A 24,594-nucleotide genomic window follows, 5' to 3' on the forward strand; every position below is an offset into this window, starting at 1 on the left:
TGAGATGCAACTTACTTTTCTGATATAAGGTTGGCACCCCATATTGAGCAGGCTTTTATGCGTAAGTCATCTCCCTTCTTTAATTTTAATTGTTCCAAGCTTTGTTTAGTTTTTCCTTAGTTTTTCCTTTGGGTACAAGTTTTGAAGGTATTTAATATAGCAATGGAAATAAATTTGGAGCATTTCTGGAGCCCTAAATTAATTAGGAAATTTTAAAGAAGTATCTATTTTGATTTCAAAATTTAAAAATAATGTTATATATTTCATATTTTATAATCAAGTCACACTTTTTGGAAGTATATGTATTTCAATTTTATTTTTTTTCTATGTATCGATTTAAGCTCAAATTTGGTATGTCCATACTTTTAATCATTATCTATAAGTAAAAAGATTAAAATAATAATAATAAATTGCCAAATACCCCTGAATACCATAAGGGTATTTTAGCTATTTATTATTTATAATTTTTAACATTTCTTATATGTGTCTGATGGTAAGAAGCATGGGCCAACTAAATTTCAGCTCAATCTGATACATTTAAAAAAAAAAAAGCTTTAAAAAAGTGAACTTAAATATAAAATATTAAAAATATTGTATACTATGAGATTATTTATTTTTTGTATAAGGAGATCACAATCATTTTTATCCAATAGATGTAAAATCTAACAAATAAAAATGTGCCACAACACTTCAAAAATATTGTTTTGGACGGTGTACCAAAACAATGATACATCCTCAACCACCCAATTTCAAATCTAATGGTCAATGTTGATTATGACCTCCTTATATCAAAACTGAATGGTTTGTATACATTTCCAATATTAAATATATAGGATTAGTTTTAAATTCTGAAAATAAAACAATATTTTTTCTATGAACAATAGATTATTTTCCTCCGGAGAGCCCCAAAATCGATATTATCCTCCAGGCTAAGTATAACCTCGTACATCTTTTAAACCCCCCTAAGAAGTGGTTTCCTCTGTGTGTGAGTTAGTGGGAATGAAGGATGGGACGTTGCATTCACGCTCTAATGCCTGATGCCCCAACCCCATTTCCATGTATGAGATATTAGGAGGCAATGCATATCGTTTACTCTCAAAATGTGGCACATCTTTAATAAAATTAGTTAGAAGCTTCTAACAACTAGCCAACAAATTTAAAATACATAATGAAGGAAGTAATCCAAACTTATGTTCTTGTTCAACAAAAAAAAGTTTTTGAAGAAGTTTATACAAGGTTGACACCTTATACTACAAAAGTGAGGAGCGTCCCAAAATTATACTCGAAAAGGTTATTTTCATGTCAAAATACCGTACAATTGATCATCTTGACCTCAAGATGTATGGATAGGAAAAAACAAAAAAAAAGATTTCAAGACCTAAAAATAATACATCTAATTATACATTATTTAGACCGACCATTTCAAAAAATTGAGTGGTTCTAGATATGCTAGATCTACAACATTTTTTGAAGCTTTAAATTTTATAATTAACAATTTAAATAGATTTTAAAACGATTGTAAGGTTTTATGACACCAAAACTACAACTTTCAAGAAGATTTAGAGGTGCAGCTTATTTCGCTTGTTTAAAGTTGACACTTTATACAAACCTCACCCAAAAGTGAAGATTTAGAGGTACAGCTTATTTCGACTGTTTAAGGTTGACACTTTATACAAACCTCACCAAAAGTTTTTATGTAGCTAAGGTAACCACAACCGTTTATGCCAAGACAAGACAGGGCAAAGATATACTCACACTGACACGGTCGCAATACAATGTGTGAACCCATTTTATCAGACAGCAGATGGGTTGGAAGCCTGATAACAGCCCTACCTATTTAATAATTGGAAAATTTCATTCAAGGGGTCAAAATCCTTTATAAAATTATATAAAAGAACAAAATATCTCAAATACTTTAGAGGGTTTACTTTTCAATTTTTTCACTTAAGAAGTAATTTAAAAAATTAACTTTAAAAATACCTAAATTGCTTTGTTCAAGTTTCCCAACCCTGAACAAGTGAGGGCAGTGTAATAATTTTACCCGCCTAAGTGGTCCAAGTCCCAACCAAATGACAAATGTTCATGCTTCTTCAAAGTGAGTCAAATTGCTAAAATAACCTTAGTTAATGAGGGTTCTGAAGCCTGAATAAGGACAATGTGGCATTATTACTATTTTTGTAGGATAGAAATGAAAATTCAAAAGATACTTTCCCTTAACATTTCACTTCTCGCTCTCAACCAAATGGAATTTATGCTGTCCAAATAATCAAAAGTGAAAATGCAATTCATTTTCTCTAGCCAAATATAACTAACAGTTTCACCAGTTTCACACTTCTTGTTCATTACCTCTGTAATTTGTGATTTATTCAAAATTGCTTCTTGGAGGAACATTCAATATTGTAATGTTCCTCCTTTCTATGGTCAAAGCAGCCCATCCAACAAGACAAAGTTAGATATAGTATAGATACAGTCTGAAATCAACATCATCATTACTTGACATGCTTCCAAGTTCCTAATGGAAGCCCCAATTAGCAAGTCTCAAATATCACAAAATTGACTCAGTTGCATTTATAAACTTTGGATAAAATCTAATCCAAATGGAACTATAATTTTGGTTTGGAGAGTTTCAAAACCATATTGTGTTTATCCCCAGTATGTACACATTTAAAACCATCATCACAATATATCAGCTTACCGGGATCCCCTTGGTCTTGATTTCCCCCCTCGTATGATGATGAAAACTAGGGTGTCTGTCCAAACAAATACCACAAACACAAAAATCAGAGAGAGAGACACACACACACAAAAATCAGAGAGAGAGAGAGAGAGAGAGAGAGAGAGAGAGATATTACATTCAGCATTTCTTGTTGACAATATGCCAACATGAGATCTACGAATAATCGTGACCACCGACTCAAACTTTTGGATCCAACTATCTTATCAATCACAAGTTTGGGCTTGAGGCCTTGATAGCAAGCACATAGCATGAGATGCACCTATTGCAACCAGTAGGACATGGGGAGGGCCTAGTTTTTCATCGTCAACCACAAACTTCACCTCCACTGGCAATGTTTGCACCTCAGGAAGGCCAGGAACCCCAAGCTGGCAGTCCTTTGAGTTTCCCCACATGTATAATTTACCGCTCTCTGTAACTCAGAAGCAAATTTTCATATTCTGAGTACCATTATCACATAAAGTACATCATATGCAAATGGTGTGTGATGTATGGTACATCAAAGGGGCATCTAGTATCCATTCCCGATGACAAATGATGGATACTAGATTATCATGCTCCCCTTGAGATTTTTGAAAAAGTTATTATTGTAACATTGATTTTGACACACATGCACTATTACCAGTTTCAATGTACCATAATACAGTTAAGAATTTATTTGTATATTTATTTATTTCTCTTTGGGTCAGTACATGGTGGAACCCTTGATTTCAGGTTGAAGTTTCCCCACTGTGACCTCCAAGGCACGAGCCCAATTCCAATCATAATATAGTTGTTCTAATCCATCGGTCCGCTTTTCAAACTGCTGTATATAAATAGGATCCATTTTACGTTATAAAAATATGAAAACCAGCAAATTTTAATAAGTAACTGAGATACTTATGGAAATAAATTATATAAATAAATAATATAGCTCCTTTTAGGTCATTTATTTCTCATTCTCTACGATCTTAGTAACATAAGGAAGAGATGCAGCACAAAGATACAGTGCAGCAAAGCATGCAAATTTTTTTTTTTTTGGGAGAAAAGATTACTTGTATTAAGATAAAGGACAAAGCATGAAAATTTTGCAAAATTTAAGTGACAAATAGAAAGTAGCCTGTTCTCTTTTGACACAGATGATCCAAAGTAGTTTTTTGAAACTGTTTAACTTTGTGTTAAGGGTAAGAGTATACAGTATACAAAGATGATCTAAAGTAGTTATAGACAAGTAAATGTAAATATACTTGAAGAGATCACAGGATCATATAGTGAATACCAGTGATAGCAGCTGAGGAAGAACCACCGCATGCCACATATATAAGCTTTTCATCTGCTAATGCCTCAACCACAACTGGAACCTTCTGATTCTGGATAGAGCCATGACCCAACTGACCATGTCTTCCATGACCCCAAGTAAGCACTTTCCCATCATCTAAACGGCATCTCAAATATTAATTCCATGGAAGGGTTGTAAACGGGTATTACATGTTTAAAGTATACCATATTCCAATGGACAAGGAAACCACAGTCCATGAGGGTCATCAATGTCCAATGAAATGACAGTTGGTAATGGAAAGTAAGACCCATTATTTTGGTTAAGACCCATTATTTTGGTCTTTCTGTTCTGTCCCACTGTCTCATCATTGAACATTTCATTGGATGGTGACGACCATAATCGACTAGGGTTTCTTCTTATATTCAATTATAGTATATTTTCTGAAATTTATTTTGAAGATGTTAAATTAATCTAAGAAAAAGGAAAACAATGAAATCATAACATTGATTATTTTTAACTTTTTGATGATAAACAGAAGTATAGCATTGATTCTCAAAATTGTTAAATGACGAACTTAATCAACGTTCATGAATTGGAGAACACCTGCACTTAACTAGGTCTAATTCTGTGTTAAATGAAAAGGGAAAGGAGATACCAGTAAGTGCCATAGAATGGAATCCACCACTTGCTATTTGAATTATCCTAACACCATCAAGACTAGGAACTGGTTGTGGTCTCCAATCATTTATGTTATTACCCCTTCCCAGCTCAAAGTTTGAGTTACCTACAAAAGACCAAAAGAAAATTATATAATCAGACAATAAAAGCATACTGACCAGAACACCTTACAAGTTTATTGGTACTCCTAAAGGGCAAATGAAAGACATCAATATCAAGAAAACATGATGAGAAGGAGAGCTTCACATAACAGAAAATGCAAAACTTTTCACGGATAAGGAGGGCTAGCTTGAAATTTTCCCTATGGACGGTTACAAGAAACAGGCACTACCAAATCCAACCTGCTACAATCTAAAGAAAGAGAAAACAAATAATTATCATGTCCAGCAACTTTACATGGTTCCACCCATAGGGGACATTGCACAAGAAATGTATAAAAAAGAAAGCAACAAGCACTATAGAGAAGACAGATCACAAAGAACCAGAAGAAACTTCTAGGGCAAAATGATAGCAAAAAGACAAACCCTAGCTCTAGGCAAGAAATTAATTATTATAGGAGAAATGGATGTCACCAATTTCATAGAACTTCATGTTCATTTATATACATATCTAATAGAGGGCAGTGTTTAAAATACCCTGCCCAAAGTCTGTCATAACAAAGGTAAAAATACAGGACGTACTTGATAAAAAACATACAAACATCATACACAAGGATGAATAATGTCCACCAAACTAAAACTCATTTCACTAGTCAATGTTGTTCATCATTGCATAAGTTGTATAATGCAAATTACAACCCAAGACAGAGGGGATTTCACCTGACTTCATCACTATGTTGTTGACATTTGCAACACTATGGTCCAGGTTCATATCCCACCACTGACTTACTCGACAAAGAAAAAAATGAAAAAAATTCCACGAACAACGGAATCAAATATTTTATCATTAGGTGTAGGATTAATATCCCAAATACAGTCAAGAATATGTCATGTGGTTATACTATTTGCTTCTTTGTCAATTTCCAGGAGGGGTCATCTACCAAGTTTATGAACTATGACACTGTAAGTATCGAAATGATTGTCAAGAAATCTGATGCACTCGAACAAAGGATCCAAATTTACATATAACTAACATCGTCTCACTATAAATAATTTTCAGTTTTTGCCTAAAATTCAAATGTGATATGAGAATTTATCACTAATTCACTAACACCATTGGAACTATTAAACTGATCATTCAAAAGAATACCCATTATGAAGATACCCAATCAATTAACAGAAATAAGAAAAACATTTCACCTCCCCAACTCCATAACTGCCCATCGGTTGTCAAAGCCATTGTGAAAAATCCACCACAAGTAACAGCAGCAACAGGTACTGGTAATGCATCCACTCTTGATGGGGTGCCAAGTGCACCCTCATCTGGGCCACCACCAGTACCGAGGCCTAACCTACCTTCTCCTTCATCTCGACCCCAAGTATAAAGTTCACCTACATTGAGAATTCCATGCATTGAAAAGCAAATAAATCCTGATAAATAAGTTAAATAGAGCATTTCTTTCATAAAAATTGCCGCAATTTAATATCTATGGTTATAGGTCTGTATTACTGGATTTAGCATTCAGGGAAATATTGGCAAAAGTGCAATTCTGAAATTTGTCATCAGAAATCAATCCATCAAAAAATTTTCTAAAAAAAGAAATTTCATTCTAATCATTTTGAACATAAGATGAGATAACAAGGAGGTGTTAATAAATCAAATCCATATATTCTACTTGCAATTATTGATATAAACAAATGCTACATAATGAATATTTAAAAAAGCAGAATGACTCAGTGCCAATTTGGATGTATCCAAAATTGCAATATTTTTGGATTGCAATTCAAAAATCTTTTGAAACAGATTTTAACCGTTTGGGCAACCTCAAGATTTTGTTAGATTTTTAGATTGAAATAAAAAATACTGCAGTGTCAAGGCAAAAGTTACCATAAAAAAAATTCAAGTCAGACTTGAATTTTTTTTGATGGAAGTGCAACTCTCTCACCCCTATGCAAACCTCAACCCGTGACCCAACAACTTCATGAAACCTCAGAAACCCCAAATCTATTCTCTCTCTCTATGAAACATAACATTTTCATTTTCTCTCTGTAAAAAAAGAGAGAAGCTCAAGCCCCACGGCAGCCATAGGCGGCGTTGTTGTAAAGCCAAGACCATATCTCGCTCTACAAAAGGCTAGCCTTTTCTCTCATACCACACCCATGGGAAGCCCCTTCTCTTCATGAATAAGGAGAAGCTCGGGTTGCAAAAAGCCAGAGAAGATCAAGCCCCATCCATGCAGCTCTAGGCGGCGTCTTTATAAAGCCAAGGCTCTTTCTCTCTCTACAAAAGGCAAGCCTTTTCTCTCATACCACGCCCATGGGAAACCCCTTCTCTTCATGAATAAAGAGAAGCTCGGGTTGCAAAAAACCACAGAAGCTCAAGCCCCATCCATGGCAGCCTTAAGCGACGTCTTTATAAAGCCAAGGTCCTTTCTCTCTCTACAAAAGACAAGTCTTTTCTCTCATATCACACCCATGGGAAGCCCCTTCTCTTCATGAATAAGGAGAAGCTCGAGTTGCAAAAAACCAGAGAAGCTCAAGCCCTATCCATGGCAGCCCTAAGCGGCATTTTTGTAAGGCCAAGGTCATTTCTCTCTCTACAAAAGGCGAGCCCTTTCTTTCATACCACACCTATGGGAAACCCCTTCTCTTCAAGAATAAGGAGAAGCTTGGGTTGCAAGTTTGCTTATTGTATGAAAGCAAACTTTTTACTGCTGCCAGAGAGAAAAAAACGTTTTGGATCGGCAAGAAAATTTTGGAAGGGTAGAATGCGAATTTGCTTTTAGTATGTTAACTCCATCCAAACAGTCCAACATAATAATAAAAAAAGATAGCAATGTTTCTTAATTAAAAATGAGAAAACTTATGATTTTTTTCAATGTGAAGGTTTTTTTATTTGACATCCAAACTGGCCCTCAATCATCATTTTATCCAATATTAGCCAAGAATCATAAAAAATACCATTCTACAACGAATTATTTAGAATAGAAGGGTGCTTTTCTAGAGGCAGATTAATCCTTCGTTAAACAGTCCTGTAGTAGAGAATTTGATGGCCCATTTCAAATTGGTAGAGGATGCAGTAGAGGGGATGGTATTGAATCAGGGTTCCCAACGATGGGGCTAAAGGTATTTTATGTTTTTCATGTTGTACTGACTGTAGTCTTTAGGTAAAGGTACCAGGTTGTTGATTTTTTTTCCAGTGTGTTTTGGAAAGAACTCAATGAAGAAGATTACTGGGTTTCTTCAGCACACGCTGATCTTTTTTCACACAAACATGTTTCAGAAGTGACTACATTTGTAAAATCAGAATTGATGTTAACACTAATTTGTCTCTTATTTTTATTCAAGTTAAAGCTAAGATCAACCAAATCAAACACCATTGATTACGAGTTTGAGTTTGTAAGGGAATTTGGTATTTTTTCCTAACAGCCTCGTGTTCTGGAATCTTCCAAATTGGGTACCTCCAGAATCAAGATTTCATTTCCCTCACCAATAAGTAATAAACCAGAGCAAACCAAGCCTAAGCTTTTGTTTCTTACTTATCAATAAGTAGGGGACTTGCATCCTCAATCAACAGTAACACCATAAGGAACCCACACAAGATAGCTAGGAGGTGTCACCCGCAAACCAAGCCCAATAAAAGACAACGAGGAAGCCCATAAAAGCAAAAGATATGGTAAGACCATCAAATGAAAGTATATTAGTTATATATTTATTTTTCTAACCCTAACAAATTACTCTTTGCATTTATAATACAACTCATGTGTGTGGTACAGTGTTCAATTGCATGAACTGGGATGGCTGGGTCTGAGTAACCTGGGACCGGTCCGGCTAACCAGCCCTAAATGGGCAAGTCCAGACCAGCTGAAAAGAGTTAAAAAAATGTACAGAAAATCTCAAAAAATATGAAAAGTATATTTAAAATATAACTAAACAAAATACATCCAAATGAGATTAAAAAAGTAGTAACAAAATGGATTTTGAAAAATCAATTTGTGCCCAGGGGAATTTTAAAATAATAAAAAAAATATTGGAAAATTTAAAAATAAGAGTTCATGGCCAAAATACTTCCCAATCTTATTGCAAAATGTAAACATAAGTATTTATGGTCAAAATACTACCCAATCTTTTCCAAAACAATAGAAAATATTACAAAACCTATTACAAACAAACTTCTTATTTTTGGACATTTTGTATTTTTTTTTAATTTTCTTTTAAGTTAGGCTGTTCAAGCCAGTTGACCACCCTAACCGACCACGGCCAATAGCCAATTATGAGTTACCCGGCCGGTTCCGGTTCAACCCTTGCTGGGTTGTGTTGAACACTGGTGTGATAAGAAGAATCAAAGTATGGGGTATTAGTAATAAAATTTAGGTGCAAATTTGTGTATCAAGGGGTCTATACAAAACTGGTGGTTTATGGTGGATTGGGTGGGATGTTGCTAGGTCCTAAAAGTGAAGGTTAACCCCAAGTAGGTCTGCAGAGGTGTTGGCTTCTAACACTAAAGGAATGTGGGAAATTAAATATGCTTTTACTTTATATGTTAGAATACACACAAATCAGTAACAAAAAGGAGAAAAGTATAGTTATAAGCATAAATCAAGCCAAGAAAGGAAAACACTTCCCTTCTTTGATAAAAGCTAAGTCCAAATATCATAATGTCTCTTTTTTCGGGGACATTCAAATAGACCTCTTTTAATACAATCCAGGAAAAAATAAAAAGCAATAAAAGAAAATAAAAAATTGCCTAAAGTTGTGGCTCTCTTACCTCTCTCTCTCTCTCTCTCTCTCTCTCTCTCTCTCTCTCTTTTATTTTCTTCGTATGAATCCTATTTGTTCCTAACTCCATGCACCCGCAAGCGAATCCTCATCTTAATAAGGAACCACATGATACACATCAGCATAAAATAGTAACTAGTAACTAACTAAATCCTTATAAAATTGTGATGTTAACCCTAATAATACCAACCCACCCATAACAATTAATAAATTCTCAAATTTTCTCCCTCTATTAAAATATAAAACAAAATAAAGAACTTAAAATTCAGCTCCCTTGGACTTTTATTTGCTCATCTTCCACGAAGGAGAAGACTCGACTTGGGGTCAGCATCCCCATAGAACATGAACAGGTTTCAAACATTGAAAACTAGAGATATTCCATCTGGTAGGCAACTCCGCATTATATATGGCATTGATCTTCTCCTTGCAAGGTCCAATCTTCCGAGCTTTGAGCTTCCACAAGTGCCAACTGGAAACCATTAAGATCTGAGATACTATCACAAGATCTCTCCAACATCGAACTGTTGCACATGATGGCATCTTGATACTTGTCATAGCTATACTTCAACTTCCTTTGAACATCCACATTCAACTATTTCATGTATTCCCGCATAGTAGTAGCATTTGGATCCACAGTTTCACATACAAGTAAAGGAAGTAAGTCACGAAAATGAAATGAAGCCATATCAGTAAAAGGAGTCTTTCCGATTGACTATTTGGAGGATTATTATATGTGAAGTCAGCTTGTGATAGCACCAAATTCCACACTTCCACATTTTCTCTAATCAAACTCCTTAGCATATTGTCTTGATCAACTCGGTTTGGCCAACTGTCTGTGGATGATAAGCATGACAGAATTGAAATACCCATTTTTCCTCATAAAGTCCTCTAAAAATGACTAAGAAACTAAGTATCATGGTCTGAGGTAATGGTCTTAGGAAGCCCATGCAATCGCACGATTCCTTATAGGAAAGAATAGTAACCATCGTAGCATTTGTGGTCCCAACACAGTATAAATTGTGCCATTTTAGAAAATCGATCCACCACCACCACTATAATTGAATCATATCCCTTGTTGTCCTCAACAATCCCACAATGAAATTCACAGATTAGTCAACACACGGCCTAGTTGGGACATGCAATGGTGTGTCTAGGCCCATGTTTTGAGAGTGTCCCTTGGCTACTGCCACACCATGCACTTGTCAACAAATTGATATACATCCCTCCTCATGTGTGGCCAAGAATATCACTCTTCCACCAATGTATAGGTTTTATCTTTGCCAAAATGACCACCAAGTCCTCTTCCATGGAGATCCAATATTAGACTCTCATAGAAAGAAGTATCATGAATACATAACCATCATCTTCATCATCATCGGAGACTTATCCGATATATTTGGGGTTAGCTACACAAATCACGATATGTCATTCCACTCTATCAAGGACCATACCCTCCGTCAGACTATAAGTCACCATATCTATTCTCACTACTTTCATTCATATCCTTTAGGGCATTTTCTTTGCCCTTTTAGAGCCTTCCACTTGAACCAAAACACCTCTCGTAACAGGTGTTGTTCTAAGTCAAAGTACATTAGTAATGCGAGAAATGATCACCTAAATTGCACTTCAACACTACAGGGTTGAAATATAGATCTTCCAAGTATGCTTCCTGAATAGCCTCAAGATCCACCCAATTCACAGCCAAAGTGCATAAGTATGTTGGCTTAGAGCACCAGCCACTCATTTCTTATGCCCTGATGGGTGTCAAATAGTGACTGTGAACTCTTGCAAGTAAGCCACCTACTTTGCATGTTGGGCACTAAGCTTCTAGTGTCTATTGATGTGCTTCAATGCATCATGATCAGTGTATAAGATAAACTTTCACTGCACTGAGAACCAATCTTTTAGGGCCTAGAAAACTGCAAAAGAACTCAACATCATACATGGAGTGCTTCATTGACTTTATCACTATTGAAAGCAACGTGCCTCTTTTATTGACTGAGCATTGCACCCATCCCTATATGAGAAGCATCACAATCAACCTCAAAAACCTTGGCGAAAGCTGGCAATGCCAACACTGGATCATTTGCCATCTTGTCTTTGAAGGTGTCAAAAGCTTTGCTTCAAGACGTGCTCCGATGGAAAGCTGCACCTTTCAAGCACTATGTGATTGAGGCCGTGATAGTGTTGAAATTTGTAATGAACCTCCAATAGAAAGTAGCAAGTCTATGGAAACTTCACACCTCTAATATTGATTTTAGAACATTCCACTATGAAGTGCACCTTCTCAGGATCCACCTTTACCCATCTAAAGACACAACATAGCCCAAAAGAACTAGGATATTGGTCAAGAAGTTACAATTCTAGAAATTGATGTATAACTTTGTAGCCCTTAGCATTGTTAGTGTCTGGCGCAGATGGTAAATATGGGGATTGCCATCTATACTGTAAATATGTATATTATCGAAATAAACCACCACAAATTTGCCAATAAAAGGTCATAATACATGTGTCATCATGTGCATACATGTTCTAGGTGCATTTGACAGGCCAAAAGATATTACCAACTACTCATGTAACCCACTCTATGTCTAAAAAGTGGTCTTCTACTCATCTCTTTCGTGTATGCGAATTTGATGGTAGCCACTTCGCAACTCAATTCTCCTAGCCTACAACCGCACATAGGAGAACACATAGTTTTCTTGGCCTACAAACATCATCTCTAGGCATCTCTCCAACCTCAACAAGGGATGACCCACTATACACCCTTCTCGATAGTGCCCAGTTTTCACAAAATCGAACCAGAACGGTTAACCGGACATGGGCTCGGAAGCGGTTTAATCGGCCTACCCGGTAGATTCAACTGTTCTAACCGGGCAAGTACCTGGCGATCAAAAAAGTGTTGAAAAAAATTTAAAAAATATAAAATAAAATCTAATAAAATATGAAAAGTATACTTAAAGAATAATTAAACTCATCCAAATGAAGTAGAAAATTAATGGAAAAAAAAAAGATTTTAAAGAATCAATTTGTGCCTAGGGCTATTTTTGAAATTTTCTAAAAAAGATGGAAAAATGTAAAAGTATAATGACCAAAAACTTATTTAATCTTTTCCATAATATTAAAAAATATATTACAAACAAAATTCTTATTTTTTAGATTATATATATATAGTTTTGAATTTTTCTTTTTAAAATACCTGACCAGTCACCAAAACTGTCCAAAACCGGAACCGGAACCGTAACCGGCTAGTAGCCGGTTCTGATCTAATTGGGCGGTTGTCAGCTAGATAGCCCGGTTTTTCTAACCTTGGTAGTGCCACATGCCCAGGAGTAAGGTTTTGGACATAACCAGGACCATAAACTGCCCAACCCATGGTCAGTTAACACACACGCTCCCACTGAAATGCATATTCCACTATAAATTATCATTCTTACAAGACCTTTAGGCCTTTAAAGGCCACAAAACCCAACAGTGGGTGGATAAGAGGAGAAGGGTTAAGGGTCAGGGGGCGAGGAGAGGGACAGGGGAGAGGGGGGAAAAAGCCCCACTGAAAGGGGGAGGCTGGGAAGAAGGGGAAGGGGTGGAGGGAAGGTGAAGGGAGAGAGCCGATAATTAAAAGGAGAGTTGGGTTGGCTAAGCATGGCGAGGGAAACAGGGAGGGAGATAGTAACATTGGAAGAGCAGACGGTGAAGGCAGAGTAGGCAAGAAATAGGGTTCACAGGGGACAAACTGAGAAGGGAAGGAGTAGGCATGATGGAAGGAGCCAGGGGTGATTAGTCATGATGGAGATGGTGAGATGAAGCAGTCTAATGGGGAGGAGGGAAGTAACGGCCAGGGGGCTACGTGGCACGAGGGAGGAGGTTGGAAATAAAAGGGGAGAACAAGACAGAGCAAAGCTATGGACCTTGCAAGGGGAAAGCAGAGCTACCTGCCTTGCATGACAACTTCGATTGTTACGAAACTGTGATTTACACACGCAGCTTATGATGGTCCACTCACTATGGACTAGAGCATGTGATCCAGGGTTTGGAAATGGAGGGGCAGGGTGGGGAAGTAGGGAGCCACGCAAGGAGAATCTGGTAGAACATACCATTGAAGGAGGGATAAAGTTCGGGTCTAGAATCTCAACTAGTAATTGGATTGATCCCATGGGAAGGGATTCATAGAGTTTCAATGGATGGAGAAAAGAGAGCCGCAAGCATTCGCGATGCTTTTGAAAGTTCAGGTGTCCAAATGTGAAGAGGGATATCGAAGGCCATTGGTTTGAAAGCTCCAATGTCCTACGACCAGGGGGATAACGATAGGGTGGTTCCTTTGAAATGCGCAATCATGGATAGCAAGGCCATTCTAGCACAATGGGATGGGAAGATGGAAGGAAGAAAAGGATGTCGCTATTAGTGAGTCTTCTACTATCAGGGACCACCTAGAGATTTTGGGCACACTTCTCCATACCCTGGAAACTGTCACACCATGGCTTAAAGGAACCAATAAGGGCATGAGAGAGTTTCAGTTTCAAGGCAGGGTCCTGAAAGCCAAGAAGAAGGTGACGGGAAGAAGCGTGAACAGGTGGATGGGAGGAGGAAGGGGGAGGAGAAGGAGAAGATGGGGAAGAAGAGGGGGCACCTATAGGAGGATGACCCTCCAGCCTCGAAGCACCAGAGGTTGGACAGGGGAGGTGGAGCTGAAGTTGGCTTGAGGAGGTGGATGCATTTGGAGTAAAGCGAAGGAAGGAAGGGGGAAGGAGAGGCGCCGTGGGATCCTTGGGATGTAGCCATTCTTGGACCCTTGCCTCAAACTTTATGCAGCAGGGAAGAAAACTTTGGGAGAGCCATTGATGAGTATTGAGAAGTGTGTTGAAGAGAGGAACCAAGAGATCCAACATCTCCACTTGGAACAAAAACCCATCAATGATAGGATGCAATCAAGGACACCCCAAGCCACGTGGTCTTTGGCCTTTCATAGTTCTAACTTGGAGACTAGACGAGGGCTTTTGGATTGAAACCTTTTGTCAAGACACTTGTTAGAAAAGAGTGAACTATCTAGGATTGTCTACCTTCTATGAAAGCCCTTTAGGGAAGGAAGATGACTTGGTCCAAGGCATTACAAAGTCATGATGGTATGAGCTGATAATTATACTTTTTAGTCTGAAGTCTTTGATTTCCTCATCTTCCTCCAATTTTCGAATCAAAGCATAAACGTAGCATTCACGCCATAGTTACTAGGATCTTCTAAGGAGGGGGTCGGTCCCGCTCCAGAAACTCGATTTCCCACTCTTACGACAATAGAATCTCAATTCCAAGTGTTTCCTTGATTGTGGGATCTCAACCCAAGAAATCGTGGAACTAGATCCCATGTAGTGGGATCTAAATCCCTATGCCCAAAATCATTGTTCCATTAGTAACTAGAACCGCAATTCCACCAACTTGGAATTGAGTATCTAATACTTTGGGAGAAAGTTTCACTAGGTCAACATCAGGAGGAACGATTGACATAAATAAGGGCGGAGGTAATAGATACTACTCTAGGATTAGGATATCTAAACTGAAAGAAAGATGAAAATAGAAAAGGCTTTAGGACCAAATGGTTTATTAATAGAAGTTTGGAAGTACATGGGAGAGATTGATATATTCTGATTGATCAAGATGTCCATCAAGATTTTGAGAATAAAGAAAATGCCAAATGACTAGAAGAAAAGTACTATAGTACCTATTTACAAGAATAAAGGAGACATACAGAGTTCTACAAACTATTGAAGGATCAAACTTATGAGGCACACAATGAAACTGTGTGATAGAGTGATTGAGCAACCAACTACGACATGAAATGAGTGAGTTAGAAAATCAGTTCGGATTTATGCCAGGGAGGTCAACAATTGAGGCTATATTCCTACTTAGGCAATTGACTTGAGAAGCTTAGGGAGAAGAGAAAAGACCTCCACATGATCTTTATAAATTTAGAGAAAGCATATGATAGGGTACCTAGAGAGATAATTAGGTAGGTGATGGAAACGAAAAGAGTATCAAGAGGGTACAATTATATGGTTAAGGATAATGTACGAGGAAGTGCTAACTAATGTGAAAATCACTAGTGAAGAGACAAATGAGTTTTCAGTCACAATAGGCATATATCATGGGTCAATAGTGAGCTCATATCTCTTTGCTTTGTTTAGTCGAGCTAACTAGGCATCTATAGGCTGAGGTCCTCTAGTGTATGTTGTTTGTGGATGACATAGTTTTGATTGATGAGACTAGAGATGGCATAAATGCAAAGTTAGAATATTGGAGGGATGTTTTAGAATCTAAAGGTTTTAAAATTAGCTGGACTAATAAAAGAATAAATGGAATGCAAGTATAGTAATAATCATAGTTGTTGGGATTGGGAGCGGGAACAATACTGGGATTGAGATTGGGAGTAAGGGATCATGAAATTCTAGAAAATCCCTATGGTTTGGGAAGTCGTCTGTGCAATTCACATATTCAGAATGCAGATCCCAAAATGCTAGGGGTTGAGATTCCAAACCTTTTGGGGATCTTGATTGCGATCTTTTGAGATCTTGATCCCAACTTTTTAGCGATCTTGTTAGCAACCTTAAAGTGTATGATAATCTAGGATTAAGTATACTCTTTAAAATAGGGATCTCATTATTGATAGCAAGCAAGCAATGCAATTATATAAAAAGTATAGTTGTGCTACTAGCTGGCTATAAACAAAGAAAATCATCAGTTAAGTTATTGTCTTGGTATTTAGGGTTGGGATTGAGATCCTTAACAACAACAATCGGGATCCCTACTAGTGGGGATCAAGATCTCAAAATTTAAAAATTGAGATTCCTGAGAGATCTGTTTCGGGAGCGACAAAATCGAGATACTAGAAAGGATAGCCTACCAAAGTAGGAGATCCCGGTAACTATGGTAATAATAGGAGAAAGAACAAAGAATTAGTTAAGATTTATGGCCAAGTAGTACATAATAAAGATTATTTTTAACATCTTGGGTCAATAATCGATGAGAAAAGAGAGACTGAGAAAGATGTTAATTAGAGTTGGGTGGACAAAGTGGAGATGTGCTTCTGGAGTCTTATGTTGTCCTCGCATACTAGTGAAACTGAAGGGGATATTCTATAGGACGGTTGTAAGACCAGCCATGCCTTATGAGACCGAATGTTGGGTAGTCACGAAACAACTTATCCATAGCTAAGATGATGACGTTGATGTGGATGAGTGACGAGACAAAGAATGATAAAATTCATAATAAAGTCATCGGAGGGTACTTAGGGGCAGCTTTATAAGCGATAAAATGAGAGAAAGTAGACTTAGATAGTCTAGTCATGTACAACGTCGACCTAAAACAACATCGTTGGTGAGGGTGATTTGGTTCACGTGGAAGTTTATATAAAGGCAAAGGTAAAACCCTAAAGGACATGAATAGAAGTAGTAAAAAAAGACATGGTGACTTCTGGTCTGACTGAGGGTGTGACCCTTGACAGAGCGGAATGACAGAACAGGATTCGTGTATCTGTCCCTAAATAGTTGGGATAAGGCTTGGATGATAATAATAATATAAGGGAGAATGGATCTACAATTTTTTATGACCTTCAAAATTTCTGAAGGCTCTGATTTCCTACATATTTTACATTTTACTTCTTTACATTTATGAATTGTGACTTGTGATTAGTTTCAAAGAAAGGCAATAAGAATGGGCAGGGAGAGAGAAGAAGATGGAAGGAGATAAAAAACATAGATGAGTTGCGGTTCTAATCGAGGAATGAGGTCGCGATCAATAGGCTTAACTTCCTTATTACTAGTCCACTGGGTCTTGTCCACCTCTCGAAGGACTTCTATTGCTTGAGTGTTGGTTACCCAAACTAAGTCACCTATGGGGTTGTCTTATGGGTGATAAAATAAGATATATGCTTGGAAATGTGAAATTTCTCTTGGCTATATGTCCTTGAGCCCCTAGCAATCTTTTAACGGAGGAGATCTATTGAGAATTATGTATGGCAATGTCGTTCCCTTTTTCTTTTCCAAGGACGGCTTATCTATCGTAGAATTTCCTTTTTGAAAACAATCCATCACAGCATTCTTAAAGATAATCATCAATCGCTAGTCGATCGTAATTGTCCAATCCAATTGATAGGTATCGAAAATGAGGTCGTGTGCATATATAGGCAGACCAATGTAGGTAGGCGTGAAATTTTTGTAGTGGACCCATAGGAGTAACGTGTTTGAAGTGAAACTTGCTTAAATAATTGTTTAATGGAATTCGCTTCCAAACCAGAATAATGTGGATAGGGGATCTTTGGGAGCCTCTATCCTAAGCTCGATAGACCGCGATCCCATTCAGTTTAGCATTTGCTCCTGTGCAGTTATGGAACATGCTCCCTTAATGTTAGGGATCTCAATCCATTTACCTCATGATGTACAGAACTCGTTCCCTCAACTACGGATCTTCGAGCCTCTGTAGCTGTCGTGTTCCTGCTTCTGATCCCGAAGCTCCCCTCGCTCCCATTCCCAGTAACTATCATTCATGCTCTTGTTCATCACGCTCCTGTCATGGGATTCAGCCAACCATTCTAAACATCTTGGCATTCATGAAAGAGAATGACTGAGAGGCCGCCATGTCCACAAGCCATGTTACTTTGGGGATTTCTTGCTTGATAAAGGAATCTCTCTAATCAGGAAGCACTGTCCATGGTGATTGTTTGGAACGGGTTGTTTTCAATTCTGGGTCTATGTTTTCAGCAAAGATCTCTAACTACCAGCTATAATATTTCGTAGAACTATAGATATTTGGTTTAGTTAAAGATACATGTCAAATTCCGTAAGTTAATTATATTCTGTAGAATTGATTTTTTTTTTCTTGTTTAAATTAAAGAATGCTTATTTTAGAGCATGTGTGAGAATTCAGGAGTATGTTCACAATTTCAACCACACCTTTGTTGTATCATTGTTAATGGTTTATAATGGAGTTCTTTCGGGCTATGGACAAACATATTATAGAATTACTCAGATGTGGACCACGTGAAAATGCGAAGAAATGACAGGAGAAAATGATGAGATCAAAAATAGCTTCTCATTACTTAATATGGCTGCCAGAGCAAACGATATACAGATCACTAAAAAAGAACATAAATGACATGACTACCATTGAACACGTGAAAGATGCAATGCCTAGTGGATAGCTTAAGTCATTTTTTAATACTTTCCCTCAAAGTAGAGAATGTACGAAAATCATTATCAGCATGCTTGTGCAGCAACCAGGCACAGGGTTAGTAGAAGGGATTGTGAAAGAGAGTAGTGGGTCCATGACAATGATGTTTTCAGGGCTAGAGAGTACCGTGACGTGGCAATGGTGAAACTCTTGGCACTCCTAGAAGGGTAGAGTGAATGATTTATTATGTTCAATACCCTTGTTGTCATAAGGTTTGTCCTCACCAATGTTTACTCTCATGCAAATTCTTATGTGGATAATGATTAACCACTCATATAGAGAAGGCCACTTGTGCAACCCCACACTTGAAAACCTCAAATAATCTGCCAGACACCCACTCATTTTCGAGTATCAGTTGTAAAAAAGAAGAAAGTGTGCAAAAAATCTGTAAGAGAGAATATGAAGGAGAAACTATTTTAGCCATTAAGTGTTCACGGTGCTTAGGCAATTATGACATGCGGTCAATCTTTTCGCTTTCAGAGATTCATACAATAGCAAATAAAAGTAGCCATGAAAATTAACTATAAGGATACATAAGCAAAATGATACACGCAATGTCCTTTGCAAGAAGGATATTTAGAGGAAAAGACTATTTATTTTGAAGGATGCTAAGGTAACGATGTTCTTCCTGATTGAACAAAATGGAAAAAGACAAACTTTTAGCATGAACACTATCCAAATATTCAAGCTCCCCAGATATTACTAGGACCTCCTTCTATCATCAGCTCAAATTTCTAGAAGTTCTATGTTGATACGCTTATCAGCTTTCAATCCATTCTAGAAATTAACTCAAACTCAATAGAAACTTTAGTCATTAAAAAGCTAACTCCCAAATTCAAACATCGTTAATTATGCTGACCTGCATCAGAAATAGCGGCAGTATGAGTACCACTGGTAGCAAGATGACATATTTTTCCACTCCAAGCATTCTCTACTTGCCTAGGCGAAAGTTCTCGATGGTAAACAGAATGCCCAAGTGCCCCAAATCCTCCATAACCCCTACAAAGCCCTAATGAACTGTGTAAGTAGATACACCATGTCTCATGGATGGTGGGTTGAGTAACAGAGGATCAGGGACATTCAAATTTCAGACCTCTTAAAAAATTAAGTTCAAAATGCTACCAAATTATCAACCAGAAAGACATTATGCACGCTATTACCAAACATTATATAAACTATAGTGAAAGCTGTTATCTAAGCAGATAACGAGCATAAATTTTTATACAGTAAACAACATTACAAGTGGACAAGACCAAAAAGAGTTGCACAAAACATCAATCAAGCAGTTTTACATAAATACTCTTACTTAGATAAATAGTCAGAATATACATATTAAACCATTGCATCAAGTACAAAGGTAAGCTTAAGAAAAGTAACTCCAGTATGACAAACCAAAGAGGATAGGAACCTGAGCAGGTTCACACTGAGCCCCAACATTGTGATGTAAAACTCATGAGGAAGATATACAAATAATAGCAGGCACTGCCAACTACTTAGAGAGAGAGAGAGAGAGAGGGAGTGAGAGAGAGAGAGAGAGAGAGAGAGAGAGAGAGAGAGAGACTGGCACTGCCTTGTCCCACACCCAATTCATAGTTCATCCACATAATAAAAAGGAAGATTAAATACCTCTGCATGTGTAGAGTCAACTTAAAGTAGATCATGGATTTATGGAGGGTGCCCGATGAACCCTGACAGATCCTCAATAAGGCCTGAAACTATATAGGTCCACCTAGGCAAGATGTGCATGGAAAATAGAACTCGACTTCGAGAAAGTAGGGGGTCTCTTCAAGAAATTAGATAGTGAGTTCAGAAAGAAGGGCTCTCCTGAATTGTCTCAGAAAATTTCCTCAAATTGAATTTCACAGATTTAAGAAGCCCAATACCTAAAGATTTTACTTGATTCCAGCGAATCAAGTTTGTTTACCTTGAGTTTGTAAACATTACTTAAATACACAATGTCAAGTTAGTTGCTAAGGCTAGTATCATTCTATTACATGTGCAGAAGAACATTTTCATAGCCAAATTTTAGCTATCAATGCCTACTTCATTAGTCAAGGAAAATGAAGAAATTTTTATCTTTTCTGGGTGAATTCAGTGAGAAAAACATCAGCTACCAGTTTCATCTATAATTACAATTATTTAAATACAACAAGAACTTACCAAAGAGTTGATTCGATATATCATTCCAAAGCAACAGAAAAATAAAATCTGGAGTCCAAGCTATCTCCAAAACTATTGCCGAGTCCAAATCTGCTACTCTTTTTGCCAGAGTGTCCACCACATGGCCTTCAAGATAGCTATGACCAATAGGCCAACCATGAAGTGTTCAAGAAGAAAATTGATGAGAGGAAGTTTACAAGGTCCAGCAGAAGTTTAAAATTGATCATGTATGATGTGCCTTATTATGGGTGCATTTTCTGCATTGAATGACCAAAAGGAAACAATTAAGATAAACAGAGATATCTTGACAACAGTTTACATGAAGGTCATGAGGGATTGAAGAGCAATCATTACGAGTAGAAGTTGCAAATACAACTTCCAGGAGGCCAACTCGGACCCCCATTTTCAGAAGCAATCCACGGAATCAGAAGGTTTTTGATCACACAGCTTTACTGCATTACTCGAGTCTCACTTTTTTCCAAATTCAGGAAGGGAGAAATTGATCTGGTCCCCAAAGCCCGTGGGATTTTTGCAATATCATCCTTCTACCTCTATCTTACTCAAGACCCTGTTCAGACTCCATTGGTCAAGTGGGCTTCTTGGAGCCAGGCACCCCCCAAAAATACAAGCATTTACATGGTTAATTATTTCCAACAAAATTCTAACTGGCAACCAACTTTAAAGAATGAGTATTCAGATGCCCAACTGATGCAGCATGTGCCTAGAAGAAGATGAGACTGTGGATGACCTCATAACTCATTGCCCACTCACTGATAGAATGTGAATCTCCCTGACTGTATGACTTGGTTTGGGTGAGGCCCAAATAAGTACAGCAATTATTCAAATCTTGTTATTCTCGACCTCTCCTGTCATTGGGGTTCTTCCTGTGGAGACCTTTCCCATTGGCGACACTTTGGACCCTATGGCTAGAAAGAAATGACTGAATCTTTAAAGTGGAAACCTAGCAAATCATAAGGCTTGCAGACTGAGGCATAAGCCTCGTTATATACTAGGGATGGAACACTATGGAGTTTAGAAGATCGCATAGTAATTTTATAACAAATTGGTAAGACATCATCCACTCAGGGCCCATGAGGACGGCAAGAGCCAGCCTCAGGGTTCCACCGCAAGCAGGGATCATCACTTTAATCTTTGAAGGGTGCTCACTTGGAACCAAGGCACACTGGAATTGGGGGACTTTTCTGAGACAATCTGTCGCAAACGCTTCATTATTTCTGGAGGCCAATTGGAGTTGCTTGCTCCACAACAGCTAAACTTGTAACCTGCTTGAAGGCCTGCAGGAATTTGGTTGCAGGTGGCACCTCAACCTGATGATACAGGGGTATTCTGAAAACATTATTGCGGGCATCCAAATCAACCACCTGCCCATGGCGTCTCAAGCACATTTTTAGCAGGTTTCTAACATTATCAGCTCGCTGAATGTGAGTTTTCATCATATATGGAGAGAAGCGAACACTTCAGCAAACCAGCTTGCAAAACAAGGAACACTTGCACAATCCCCATTCAGGATTTTAGCTCTAGAAAGTGGGTGACCATATACAATTTTGTAAGTTAGCTCTGTACACAGATTATGGACCTTGGGGCTATTTTCCAATGGGAATAACTCAAATGTAAACAAAATTTTACATATTGAGTGAGATACAGTTATATATTTCCAAAAAAAGGAGAGTGGAAGTTGCAAAATATTAAAGACTGATTACGAGCTTGTCTACTTTCATTTATTTTTACAAGGTTCAAAATGTTTAACAAGAAGCTATAGGGGACCTCTAAGAAAGCAAAATATCAAGAGGATAAAGGAAGAAGAATCACCTGTATCAAATGCCAAGGATATAATGTACAAGTGCAGTTAGAGAATAATGGTACCCTAATTCCCTAATACATCTTTCTCATGCTGAGTACCATTTTCCAGCAAACAGACCGCAAATTTAGTACTGATGAATGACTATGAAACACCTAAAAGAAAGATCTAGTCATGTCAATTATTATATAAAAACAGCTTCCCTTTGATCAAGTAGCATAAACAAATGCAGAAAAGGCAGCTGACTCCAAGTAAATCCAGGGCCCATCATTGAATCCTCCTTGAGAAAACTTAGTAATTTGGAGTGGCATATATCCCAAAGGCCACTACATTCATAATGAAAATCATGTGATCACAATATGCATTGTACAAGTTTTGCATAACTCCATAACAGAGTTACTATTTTTGTACAGATGATCAAAGAAATTTGTATTATTATCAGAGAAATAATATCAAACATATTGTATCATCAAATCAGTTGTACCCACAATTATCATATGATCAAGGTCCATGGCCAAGAGAAAACATGTGAATGAAGTTTATGCACAGAGAGAGGGGCCAACTGACCATGTGAAGACCCTTCCTTCCATTGTAAGTGCCGTAGAGTGAAGGCCCCCAAGAGCAACCATACGCAATGACTCCAAATGTGGGTTCAACATCGGCACATAGGCCGACATCTCGGAGCCAAGCCCAAGCCTACCCCCATCCCCTTTCCCCCAAACCCACAACTTCCCCTCCACCAACAAACCCGAGTGAAACAACCCACAAGAAACACCAGCCTCAACCAATGAGGCTTCCGAAGACAAATTCAACCGACCCGAAACGGGGGCCAAGCTAAAGTCAGTGGGGAGATTGAGAAAGGCAACAGGTGTTGGGTAATAGCGGATTTCTTCGATGCCACCACCCAGCTGGCCAGCGCTGCCGCGCCCCCACGAATGGAGCTCGGCGCGCACGCCGCTGGTGGTGACAGCAGGATCGCCGATAGTGAGGCGCAGGGGCGAGGCGGTGGAGGAGAAGTAGGCGCGGCCAAGGGGCTGGAAGGCGAGGCGGAGAGAGGGCACCGCTGCTCGGGCCGCCATTTCGTCTGGACACAGTCGCAGGTGCGGTTGAGTAAGCACCGGCCATTTTGGGCGAGCGTTTAGCCAGTCTCCCGCTTCGTAGATCAAATGTTAAGGATTAGTTTGGACGTATGAATTGTTACGGTGTTGATACTTGATTGTAACACTATTGTGTGTAGTAGTGATTTTTTAACATGTTAGCGATTTTTAGTGTAAACCCCATTTTTCAAAAAAAAAAAGCATAAATTAGAAAGAAAGGCTCGTGCCCAAAACAGATCCAAATAAGGTTTTTTTTTTATCATCATGGATATTATTTGGCATAAATTTTTGCAATTAATATCCATAAAAGTTTTTTATTTTCTTATTTCTATTTGCCTCATATTGTTTCAATGCATTCCCTTTTGAGTAGAAGTAAGTTTGCTTTACATACTTTCCCTTCTTTCCTTTTGCATTTGATCTCTCTATCCTATGGCCTTGTTCATATTAATTTTGTATCCAAAACTAAGAATTAATCAATCTTGAGTGTTTTGAGTTTTTTATAACTTGAACTCGTTACGTGCTTGAATGTTGCATACTTGAATAGTATGCGAATTTGAGACCAACTGTGGACCATCTTGTAGTAGATCCGTTCCTAGTATACGGTGTTCAAAAATTTGGACTTAGGGCTGTGACTCATCAAATTTTGGAGCCCATTTCTAGAATCGGCTGAAAATTGAAGATCGAGTCCGGGATGCGACTCGGCCGATTTTATCTAGGCTTAGCCCCTCAATCTTTTAGGTTCCCTCCATAATTGCCAA

The 24,594-nt window shown here is 37.9% G+C and overlaps 1 protein-coding gene across 5 annotated transcripts; it reads right to left on the reverse strand.

The window, feature by feature from the left end:
- Positions 1–2,342: 2,342 nt before the first annotated feature.
- Positions 2,343–23,980, reverse strand: RUG3 (Regulator of chromosome condensation (RCC1) family protein). Of its 5 annotated transcripts, XR_002282397.2 has the most exons (7): positions 23,307–23,980; positions 19,620–19,759; positions 5,969–6,160; positions 4,648–4,776; positions 3,993–4,148; positions 2,853–3,146; positions 2,343–2,750 (listed from the first exon to the last, which is right to left on the reverse strand). XR_002282397.2 is itself a non-coding variant. In XM_088857821.1 (6 exons), exons 1-6 carry the CDS (start codon positions 23,816–23,818, stop codon positions 2,692–2,694), a joined length of 1,188 nt encoding a protein of 395 aa, XP_088713947.1. In that variant the 5' UTR covers positions 23,819–23,980; the 3' UTR covers positions 2,343–2,691. The 5 variants fall into 5 exon arrangements, 2 of the variants coding, with proteins under 2 accessions (XP_088713947.1, XP_020528366.1); XR_002282398.2 differs by lacking the exon at positions 5,969–6,160; XR_016049048.1 differs by lacking the exon at positions 19,620–19,759 and having other exon boundaries at positions 23,307–23,871.
- Between the last annotated feature and the right edge of the window lie 614 nt (positions 23,981–24,594).

This window comes from Amborella trichopoda, chromosome 2 (assembly GCF_054954075.1).
Source record: "Amborella trichopoda isolate Santa Cruz 75 chromosome 2, AtrichopodaSantaCruz75HAP2 v2.0, whole genome shotgun sequence".
Taxonomy (NCBI): Eukaryota; Viridiplantae; Streptophyta; class Magnoliopsida; order Amborellales; family Amborellaceae; genus Amborella; species Amborella trichopoda.